Source organism: Lepisosteus platostomus, chromosome 3 (genome assembly GCF_059453375.1).
Source record: "Lepisosteus platostomus isolate fLepPlt1 chromosome 3, fLepPlt1.hap1, whole genome shotgun sequence".
NCBI lineage: Eukaryota > Metazoa > Chordata > Actinopteri > Semionotiformes > Lepisosteidae > Lepisosteus > Lepisosteus platostomus.
In genome coordinates, this window is record NC_142613.1 from 54,249,968 (window position 1) to 54,262,021 (window position 12,054).

General features: G+C 39.6%; 1 protein-coding gene across 4 annotated transcripts in view; it reads right to left on the bottom strand.

Annotated features, from left to right (window-relative positions):
* syt14a (synaptotagmin XIVa) overlaps positions 1-12,054 on the bottom strand; it is a 112,755-nt gene that overhangs the window by 72,229 nt on the left and 28,472 nt on the right. For all 4 annotated transcript variants that reach the window (XM_088626091.1, XM_088626089.1, XM_088626090.1 and 1 more), the window contains exon 2: positions 8,202-8,249. In XM_088626091.1, the coding sequence (XP_088482217.1) occupies positions 8,202-8,249 (48 nt within the window). The remainder of the gene's footprint in view (positions 1-8,201; positions 8,250-12,054) is intronic.

The window sequence follows — 12,054 nt, forward strand, 5'->3', positions numbered from 1 at the left end:
TGTTACGAAGCATCTTTCAGGCCCCTATGCAGACAGCACAATCCAGAAGGGAGTGAACAGACACGGGGAGGTGACGAGGAACTGGGCTGGTCAACGAACAGGGGGGGCATGACAAGTGTGCACTGGTGCTCAGGGGGGCATGGTCCAGGCGAACAGATCCGAAGGAGTCCATGGGGAAAACCGGGGGAAAGTCCAAAAGTCCAAAAACCATGGAATCCAAATACCAACACGACAAAGTTAAAAACCGGAGCGGGATCCGATGAAGGGTCAGGGAGAAAAAGGGGGAATGGGACTTCCGACAGGAGGCGAATACCCCCCGAGCTCCGGACGTAGGGTGACTCGGCGGTAGGTGGGCCTCCGGGCATCCGTGGTCTAACGCAGAGCCCAGAACAGAGTGATCCTCTGGCTTTTAAAGGCGGGCTGGAACAGGGAGCAGGTGCAGAAAATCAACCAAAATGTGAAAGAGCCGGAGCTCCTATAAGAGGGAGGGATTACAATCCTGACAGGGTGTTGGAGAAGTCCTAGCATGGTTTGGCGCGGGTTTGATTCTGGAGGATAACAGAGAGCTAATTGGGTAGAACACATGGCCAAGTGCTTTTATATATGAACTGCAATGTTCTGTTTTTCCATAGAAAGGTACTTACATCTTATTGTAACATAGGCAATAAACAAACAAAATAATGGGGTTGGAAGCACTAAAAGACTGCTCTCACTTATGATCCATAATTAACATTCAAGGATTTTGTAAAAAGTGTCATTTCTCTACAACAGAGGAGATTATGGATGGCATTCTCCCAGTGAGTACATGACACTTTTTTAACTGCCCTTTACTTGGACATGTTGTTTCAATATTGGCATGATGCCCTCTGGTTACCTGTGAATAAGGCTGCAACAAGCTGTGGATGATGAAAATTGGGGTTGTCAGACAGATGTCCTGGAGAGTTACAATAATGATAGAAGCTCTTCCACCATGCCCAAATTTAGCACTTCAGCACTACAGAATTATTTCTGGAAAAAATCCAAAGCATCACAACTGTTACAGACTCACTGATACGCCTCAGATTTCTCAAAGCAAATGCATGAATAATGCACTTATTTCAATTTAACAGAGCATGCAGACACTCTAGTTGATCTAGCTGAAAAGGCAATAGGAGAGACTGTGGTTCACTGACAAATCTATTGCAACTTCCCGACAAAAAGAGAACGATCTTAGAGGAAACAAACACGACAATAGTAAGAATGCATTCATCTCATTCATCTTGTTATTTCATTTTGATATGTAAAAATATCTTAGCAGGAGGTACAACCATTATTATAAAACTATCATTAATCATTAAGAACCCATTAATTTCATTTTAATATTTTAACATTCTCCAGAAACTCATAATCTAGTCTTTTCTTTCTCTTTGCTTCTAGGTCATTGCGAGATAAGTCTGCAATCAGAATGTAGGATTTTTGCACGTTCACATCATTGTGGTTTGTTTTCCTTTTATGTTTTAGCATTTCCTATACTTATATACTCATAATCCATAGCCAGCAGCCATGTCACCCTGCAACTTTCAATTAACAGCCCAATGAAGCTAAGCAGGGCTGAGCCTGGCCAGTACCTGGATGGGACACCTCCTGGGAAAAACTAAGGTTGCTGCTGGAAGAGGTGTTAGTGAGGCCAGCAGGGGGCGCTCACCCTGCAGTCCAGGTGGGTCCTAATGCCCCAGTATAGTGACAGGGGCACTATACTGTAAACAAGCGCCATCTTTCGGATGAGACGTAAAACCGAGGTCCTTACTCTCTGTGGTCATTAAAAATCCCAGGGTGTTTCTCGAAAAGAGTAGGGGTGTAACCCCGGCGTTCTGGCCAAATTTCCCATGCCTCCTAATAATCCCCTTCTATGAATTGGCTACATTACTTTGTTCTCCTTTCCCCCCCCCCCCACTTCGACGGCAGGCGGATCGACTTGCCTGTTGGAGTATTCTCGGTCGCATTTAATGGCAACGTCAGCTCAAATATTTGGTTCAAACCACCAAATGGAGACGGGCATGCCGACAAGCGGACCCTGCTGATGCGGGATTAACGCTAGGATGAGAGAGATATACTCATAATCCATAACAACTGCATGCTCTTAAAAAACATTGTTACAGTATGTACAGTAAGTGTCATTCACAGGTCAAACCTGGGTATGCATAGCTGATGAACCCTAATAAGAGAGAACTAGTTGTCAGTGGCTTCTAACTTTTACTTTATAAACACAAAAGGCAGATTTAGAAGTCATAGCTTAGTCTCTCCAGTGTTGTGTTATGGCAAGAGTCAATTAATATTCATACCCATAATATCTCTATCCGTATATAACAATCAAAAACAAATAAGCAAAAAAAAAGATTTCTGATCTTTATTTTATTCACATCCTTGGACTGTGGCCAAAAGTAACAGTGGGAAACAAGAGGTCTCATAACTATGGAGATGCCAAATACATTTTGAATGAGCTCATGACCAAACACATCACCCTGCTACTAGGCAGGAATGCCTCTTAAACCTGACAGGATAGTTGAAACACATCAGTCCCCTTTACAAGAACTGTATTCCTACATAAAAACATAGTCCTAGCTGGCTATATCACAAGTGACTTTAACAAACATAGATTTCCCTAAGAGAGGGAAGAGCAGGTAAACTTTGAAACATCGGAAGGAATTGTTTTCAAAGTTTTCTATTCCAAAACATTTGAAAATGAAAAGAAATCAATGATGTTGGTCAAGAAACAACTGGAGTAGCAGGGTTTAACAATGCAGTCACAGTAAAGACTCAGACATTACAATAACAGGACAAGAGCTCTCAAGAGATAATACTGCTCCAGACCCTGAAGAGGAAGGATTGTCTTCAATAAGATGCAATAAGTAAACTAAAATTATATCTATTTTTCATAAGTAGTCTGTTTCTTGCTTGATTTGCACCTCCCAAAAAAATAAAAATTAAGATGACAGAGGGTAATCTGTATGAATCGTATTATCTACTGTATATAAATCAGTGCACAGAAGCTTATAGCAGAAGGTAATAGCAGAAGAGGAACAAACGGGTAAATAATGAATTCTGCTGGGACTGCCTGACTGTGGTTAATCCAATCCACAAAAGATTTCTAAACCAGGGACTGACTTATTTGAAAGTTAGAGGTTAACTGCTGGAACCTGGCTCAGCATGAAGAAATTGAGTACTACAGAAATCGATACATATGCTACCAGCAGGGACGAAACAAGGCTGATCTGGCAGATCAATGTTTTAGAGAGACAGGAAAACTTGCTGTTCAGGGCAGGAATGGATTTATCACTGATGCTCCGTGAAAGGCAAAATATAATTGAACACTTTGAATGATATGAGAACCTAAGATCTGTCTTACAGTATGTCGTTTGATAAGCATTTGTTGACGTTTTAACATATTTTGGCTTGTGCTCTCCGTTTGGCTCTTTCGCCTGATCTTGCTGATTTTAGGTTGGCATGGCAACAGCCTCCAGCAATCTAACAGCTCCAGCTGCTTCCTATCGCAGTGTGCATGCAAAGAGACAGACCCTCTTCCAGACCCACCAACCCAACACGCACACGCAATCTCAACACTCATCTAAGAGCCACAGTAGAAAAGGGAATGACTCATCTGAGCACATGGACCTTGAAAGCAGCAGGCTATATAATTTATTAGCACTACAATGACGCCTTTTTGCTATTGGCATAATTACTGCCGCAGAGATGAGTGCAGATGAAAGCCAAAGATTGCTATTTAATGATGCAAGAGCAGTTTCCTGATATTTATTATTAAAAACCTGTCACTGAAAAACAGGATGGATCAAACCTTGAACATACAGTATTTAGGGCTGTGCATTTCTTACAAAAGAGATCCATGAGAGTCCATGAGATTTTGCATTCTTAATTACTGTTTTTGGAAAGGCAGAACACATGCAAGTTGTAATACAGCAATACTACAGGGTAGGAGCACAAAGACAGATTCTGAAAATATTGCTGTTCAAAGTTACCCTTTCCATGAAACTTTTATTTAACCACTGACTTTTATGTGTTTATGAAGAACATACTCAGTGACCTATTTTTAAAAATCTAAGTTACAAATCTATAAAGACTCACTAATATCTGACTTAAATGTTTAGACACCGTCCCTTTCATACTGTCAAACCAATGTTGGAGAACTATGGAGAAAAAGTCCAACCTGAATTTTGAACAAACCCTAGCAAATAAACTGCATTTTCTGCATCTGCCTCTTTCACTATCCATCATGTTTTAATCCCTTAGTGCAAAAAAACTATTTTCTCTCTATTCATTGAAAATATAAACCTTGTATTGCAAGTCCATGCTTAGCTTGCCTTTGGATCACTGTGCTTTCTGGGCTTGTGTTATTTCACATGAGATTCTCAAACTGAAGAAAAATTATTTATGCACAGTCTTGGATTCTAGGTCTTATTTGTGGAATGAAGGCTCATTCTTTATATGATGTGTTATTCTGAAGGGCCTCATGACAAATGCTTCTGAATTGACAAATTGCTTCTGAATTGACTAATTCAATTTACATAAATAATTGCACGTATGTCACCATAATTCATAATTTGCAGTAATAAAACCCTATCACTCCAAAACATCACCAATGAAAAAGGAAGAGAAGTAAACAAAAACATCCTCTTGTTAATGAAGAATCCTGCTAGTATAAATATGCCTACAGAAAGTTGCATGCAGTCTGTTTCTAGTTACTGGCTGAAAGGGGCTCTCTGTGAGAAGCTGGGATCTGTAAGAGAAGCAGACACTGGCTTCAGCTCGCTGACACAAGAAATAAATGTGGCAAGAATTTTGAAGCTGTTAGACTGCCTTTGCCCTCGAGTCACTGTGACTAATTTACCGACAAATCAGGATTGTTTGCTATACATGCGCAACAGCTGCCAGTTTTCATAGCTCACACACCAAGTGTACTCCACAGAGCCTCTTGTCTTACAGGCCAAAGTATTAATAATTACTAATGTATTTGGCTGAGTTTTATACAGTGCAGATTACATTTACACCTATTTATACAGCTGGGAATTTTACTAGAAAAATGTACCTTGCTCAAACACACAACAGCTGTGTCACATTTGGGGTTTGAACAACCCACGACTGTCCAGTTTTAGGTCCAGAACTGTATCCACTGCTCCATACTGCTGCCCTATATTAAAAAGTAGGGCAGGTAGGAACACTGTAAGACCTTTGACATGAACACCCTAGTATGCTTCAAAGAAATGATGCTCCATTAGTTCTCTGTCTGTAATTACCTCTGTCTAGTTATCTAATCTAAAAGGTGTAATTGACAGAGAACAAACCAGACAATGGCACAGTGCATTTACAGTGTGAGCTGTTCCAGGAGACGGGAAATGTGCAGGCTTTTATAATAAAGCTGGAGGGTTAAGCTACAGTGATAATCCTAACAGAGACAAGAATAAGAAAATAAATCCTTCTAGGGGTTTCAAAATATATTCCATTCAGCCTGACAGGCCATTGATCTAAGCCTTCAGTTTAGCAACTATTGTTCTCTGCAATTCTGCCTGATTTTACTGCAAAACGGCTCGGATTTGGAAATCCAGGTGTCAGGAAGACAGTTAGCAGGCCCACACCAGTATAGTCCACCGCACCATAAGGTAGACAGGTGAGATTCCAAAGCACAAGTGTGTCCCGGGCACGGGCTCCTCTAATTGATACAAACAAGAGATCAGCTCCTACAAAACTTTTTTTATACAAACTTACACTCACATTCTCATAAAATGACAATGACTGCAGAATACGATAATGTGGACCAATTAGATAAGGACATTAAACTTCCCCCCTTCTGTAGAGAAACTGCCATCACTGCCTTGTGACTGTAGATATCACTTGTTCCAGCAGTCTGGCTACAATATATTCACTACACCAGGATAAGTTGAAAGAAACTTTGCTCTTGGGCTGAATGATAAAATGGCAGCTGACTATGACCCTACTGAAGAACATGAACCATTTTAATTCTAAACAGAGAAGACAATAAGGGATCTCATCCAAGTATTAAGAAATTAATGCATAATTTCATAATTACACAGTAATTCAATGTTATAATAGTAGTGCTCACCTTCAACTTGTCAAGTTCAATTTACACTAATTTACATACAGCATAAAGAGCAAGGAAAGAATATATGCCATATCTGAAAAGACATGGTTACTTAAAAGATAATTTTAAAGTCAATTAATAAAAAAAACACATTTAAAGTTATTTTCCCAAAATATATTGCTCTTAACGCACATGTATGAAGTCTCTTGTAACCCTTTCATACTGTATGTGTATTGCTGAGTTCTGTCTTATGAGCTAGGTAATACTGAACTAATCTGCCATGATGATCAATGCCTCTCAGCATGTGATTTGTGTAAAAAAACATCACGTAAGACATCAAAACAAGCATGAACTTGTTTGTGGAATATTGTACATTTTTGTATTAAAAACAAAAGAAATGTAGAACATTAGGAGAAACATTTTCATAGTACTAACACAAGCACAGTCAATGCAAGTAGTAACGCTATACTCTTACAAGATGAACAGTTCAACTATGTCTTTGAGATTCATTGATTCTACTCAGGAGGCAGATGGCTATGTTTGAAATCAGTTTTGAAGAGGAGCAAGAACATCTGCATCCTTAGTTTCCTAAGGATAAAATTATAGATTTGCTGAAATTTGATGGCAAGAAATCATGTGACTTGGTGGTATGCTATCATTGACTTGGTGTAGGATACAGTAGGACACAAATGTAAAGAAATTCCTTTCAATCATCCATACAATCAAATCTAAGTTCCACTAAAGGGCAGAACACTGTAAAAATAATAAAAATAAGTAGAGTACTTTACATTACTCTACATTACATTATCACACTGCTTTCATGAGACATTATCTCAAGGGGCTCTAATATATAATAAGACAAAAAAACAGATTCAATTGATTCAATTGCATTACATGACTTTTCCAATGAATTCTCCTAAGGGCACATTTGAAAGTTGATTACTACAGAGCAAATACAATATTCTACTACATTTACTGTACTTCCTGCCTTTAGCATTTTCATCTGAATAAAATGGAATCAGAGCCAGTCTGACCCCTGGTTTTTGCAGAATACTTCAGACATGTCTGGCACTGGCTCTCATTGATGCTGATGCTAATGGCTCCTTTAACATATGCAGGCCAGCACACTCAAGGCTGTAAATGTAATGGTAAATACAACTGGTACTGTTAGAGGTTGATAACTCACATGGGGAGTTAATGAGGTGAGCAGAGACCTCTATTATAAAGCAGCCGTTCTCTTGTATCTTATCACGTTCACCTCTCTTGCACACCGTGAGCATGGTTTACACAATTTAAAGGCTGCTGCCAAGCAAAGAGGAAGTGGCTGGAGGGCATGGTGAAAACACACAGTCATGGTAAAGCACAGACATGTTTGATCAGGCATGGTCCTTGCATGGCAATGTGCTGTGATGGACACCACCCTGAAGGGAGAGTCGGTTTGCAGCTCTCCTTTGTTGATGAGGTAACTTGCTGGCTTAGGTTCAATTTCCAGTCTGACCTCTCTTCAAAAATCCATTGATTATTTAACAAATGAATCCCATATGGTGTAGTAGGGGGGCGCAGCCTATCCTGGCAAGCAATGGGTGCAAGGCAGGATACGCCCCAGGATGGGACACCACCTCTACACAAGGCGCAGACACACAACCACACACTCACACTGCGACAAGGCTGGAAACACTGTGGATGAGATGGGCTCACACTGACACAAGCACACACTCACGCTTAAACACCGGGGACAATTTTCCAGGACGCCGACTACTCAAATCTTTGGATTGTGGGAGGAAACGGGAACACCTGGCAAAAACCCACACGAACACAGGGAGAACATACAAACTCACACAGGTAGCACCCCAAGAATTGAACCCAGGGCCCCAGAACTTCAAGGCAGCAATGCTGACCACTGCAGCGCTGTGCCACTGTGCTGCCCCCTCGGAGCATTAAAATATGCATCATTTTTTGTATTATTATATAATATATACTGTTTACAGTTCATATACAGTACAGCACTACCCATTTTCCCCACTAACTACTAGAAACTATATCCGGATGGAAATCAGAAAGCTGGAGAGAAGGGGCTTAAGGGCTATGAGACGTAACTCTGCCCTCTTACCTTTTCTGATACAGATGAGCTCGTGTACTCCGCAGTTGCGCTCGCCACCTGTTGAGAAAATGTATTTTTAACGACAATGGCACTGATGGCATGAGACAAACACAGACAGACAATCAATCTAGCTGGGCTGGTTAGCTTTCCTTGGATGAATGGCAACAAGAACAACAACAAGGGTGCAGGATGGGCAAGACAGACAGACAAGGCATAGGTCACCGCAGCTTTTCTGTGCATGTCTCTGTTTGACTGGAGAGGAAAGAAAAGCACAAGAAAACCAGGCTACTGCTTTTAGTCCTTCCCATCTTAAAAAACTATATGCATCAATTTTTTTGAGAGGGAACAGAAAGCCTGATGCTTGTTATAAGGAATTTTCTAAAGCATTTCTGAGAGGTAGGAAGATGAGCTCACATCCTGATTTTCCACAGACCCTCAGAAATAAAACCAAATAGCTTCCACCTGATACTCTAGAAAACATCCTCAAAAGCAGAGGAAAAATTGGGACCATAAGAAGAACAATCTAGCAAGCTGGCCTGTTTGGTACAGTACGTGTAGTTAGTAGCTAAATGATCTGAAGATATTGTTCAGCCGTTTCTTAGAAAAAGGGTATTGGCTTCAACAACATGACTGAGTAGCTTGTTCCAAACTCACACAAAACCTTTGAGTAAATATGCCACCCAACATGCCTCAGGCAGTTTAAACAGGAAAAGCAGTACTTTAAACTGCTTAGGGGTGTGCCTGAAATCCATTTATCGAAATACTTGTCTCATGTAACTGGTGATATTACAATGGGCTTTGATAACATACTGTATCACTGAGAGTAAATCAGCACCATATTAAAATACAAAAACATGATTTTGTCTTCTGGGTCTTTTTACCAACATGTTAGGATGACCTTGGATAGGAATATGTCTTCTTCATAGACAACATAACATTTATTTTGAGGAAACAAAAAGTGTTAAGCAGAGCCATAGATATGTCTCACAAAATATTACATTATATTGTTACATATGGGGGGAGAGGTTATGAAAATCAGAAAATGTCTGAGCAGATAAATCAATAAGTAAAATATATAATCCTAATCCCAAATTTGTAAAGATTTTACCAACAATATACAGTACCCAGGTGGTCGGTATTGTTAGAGGGACACGAGTTCTTTGTTCTCTGGCACAGCTTTGGTCAAAAGAGTAATAATTCAGGCACATTGGATTAAGCAAATATTTATTTAAAAAACACAACACACACTAAAAGTACAAAATACAAGTTACTGTACTTACACTTTTACAGTCAAGGCATTCCAGAGGCCTACAGTATGTCTAGTCCACCCAGAAAAACCCCAGACTGCTACCAAGTATTCAAACTCCTACAAAGGCAAGAATAGGATAATTCTAACTTCTTAACTAAATCAAATACAACCTGAAGTTAAATATCTCTCTGTAAACCCAGATGCTATCAAATCAATGGAAATCTATATCCCTATTCCTGAAATTTGCCCAATAACCAGGAGAAGCAGTTTTTAACTGAGGAATTCTTCACTCAGAAAATCAGAGTTTCCTAAAAACACAGGACAGCAAGCTCTCTTAGCAAGGTTCCAATACCTAGCTCCAATCTGCTCTTTATGGATAATCTGGACAAAGATCTGTCGTCTGAAACACGCTTTATGTTCTGTGCTGCCCTGTCTTCTCCTCTGTCTTTTTAATATACACCTTTTACATTCTTAATCGTTTACCCAGAATTTAGTACAACTGAGGCAAACCATAAGATTCTTTTGATCAGTGTGCTTTACACCCAGCACAACTGGTCTGAAGCTCTAGGAAGTGGAAATATTGACACTAGTTGGTGTTACTCATTGTATCTAGACTCTTAGAAACACTTCCATACTGTAGTCACTTACTGTACCATAGCCTGTAACAATATTATACAAGCATCATTCATTGAATGCATTTTTGTAGTTTGTGATCCCATAACAGGGGAGAAAACTGAAACTGATTACTGTGATAGCCAGATCCAGTGTACACTATTACCACCTGATTTTACTATGCAATTTATTTTTAAGGAAGGCCAATTCATTTCCAAATGGCAATGTTGTGCATTGGCTTAATATAAAATAATAGCCATAGTATTTAAGGATATGCTACAGTGCACAAATGCTGTAAAATATTTCATTCAGTTCACCTCTGAATTCAGATCCTGCCCTTTGTATTTTTTATTTGCATTGTCTTGGTACAACTTGAAACAAACAAATAAAATGTCCTTATGTATTAACATACTGTACAGCATCAGTAAGTACCAAACTGCTGAGTAGAACTGAGTAGAGTCCCTTAGACTTGTTGTATGGAGGTACAGGGTGCCTAATCATTAGAATATTTGCACGTTTCTGTTAAATTTGTATTTCTTAAACATTGATGAGGCATGCAATTGCATTGCATTTTCAAAAGATGCATTTATCATAGTTGTCATTTAACGTCTGCACTGCTACTGTAGCTACTCTGATTCTCAAGACTTCCAGCTGGTTCATCCAAATGTAAAATTCAGAATGGTAAAACATTTACTCATGCAAAACATAAATAAAGTTCAGTAACTAGACATTCTAATGTCTGCAATAGTTTTTCTATATTTTCTGCTTTTAATTTCTGGGTGTCATCTTTCCAGACATAATGCACTCTCCAGCCCTAGAGGAAATAAAACCCCACTGTACTGTCTGCAAGCTTTTCTTTTCACAATATACAGTAACAGTAAAATTATATAAGACTAACATTCAGCCATTCAGACTTATGAATTCTCAGACACTCCTACTGGACCATTCTCAGATACTGGATCAATCATCAGTCCTCATCCACAGCGCATACAGTATCACATTCTCACTCCTGCACGCTTCTTATGAAAGTGCCTAAGCAACATTGAGCTGTCAGGAGTGTGCTCCACATTCAAATAACTCAGGTGTGCAATGGACTGTGAGGTTTGTTTCATATCAGTTGGTTTATGCACTTGGTCTGTTGCCTTTTTTTCACTCTATAAACAGCAATGACATAAAAATGTCTATTTAACCAAAACATTGCTAAACAGGTGTTCATACAGTATGTCTAATACCCAGCACATCTTGATGTCAATCTCCGTAAGCAAGGGTATTAGGAGGCCGTTCAGTTCATCTACCTTGTTTGATTACAAGTTAGTAATTATTGAACCCAGGATCTCATCTTGCCATTTCTTGAAAAGCACCAGGGTATTGATTTCAACAACATACTGTAGCTGAGCAGCTTCTTCCAATACTCTCATAGCCCTCTGTGCACAGTCATGCCCCCTGTTCTTTCGTTTTAGGTGTACTTTACCATAGTTTCCACAGATCACTCATTTTTCTTTACTTTGTTGCATTTCCCTTGGGTGACTGACTGCCTGTCCTTTCTTCTTTCTTTGACTAGTCATTCAAAAAAACAGGGCGTTTTCTAGTGTAACAGTCAAGGGTAACAGAGTAACAGACATAGAGTCACAATGGGGAGACAGTTGCCAAGCGTGCCCACAGTGCCAGTGTCCCAGGTGACACAGAGGGCAGCAAGGAGGAAACCATTTTTGATACGGACAAGTGCAACACAAGTTTAGTACTCACAAAGGGTCTTTCTACGATACCATGGAAGCAAGAGAGTTATTTCATTCATTGATGGAATTTTGATCAATGAAAATTGAAAACAAATTAATCAGCTACAGTTTTTAACACAAACAGCAAAGTGATGAAATGCATGGCGTGCCAACCAACAAGCTGATCAGCTAGCGAGAGGTTACAGCCAATAATAATATTGTGCCAGTGACGGTAAGTAAGCCTGCCTTAAGCTTATTTCACTTTGTTACAAGAATTCTGTTACAA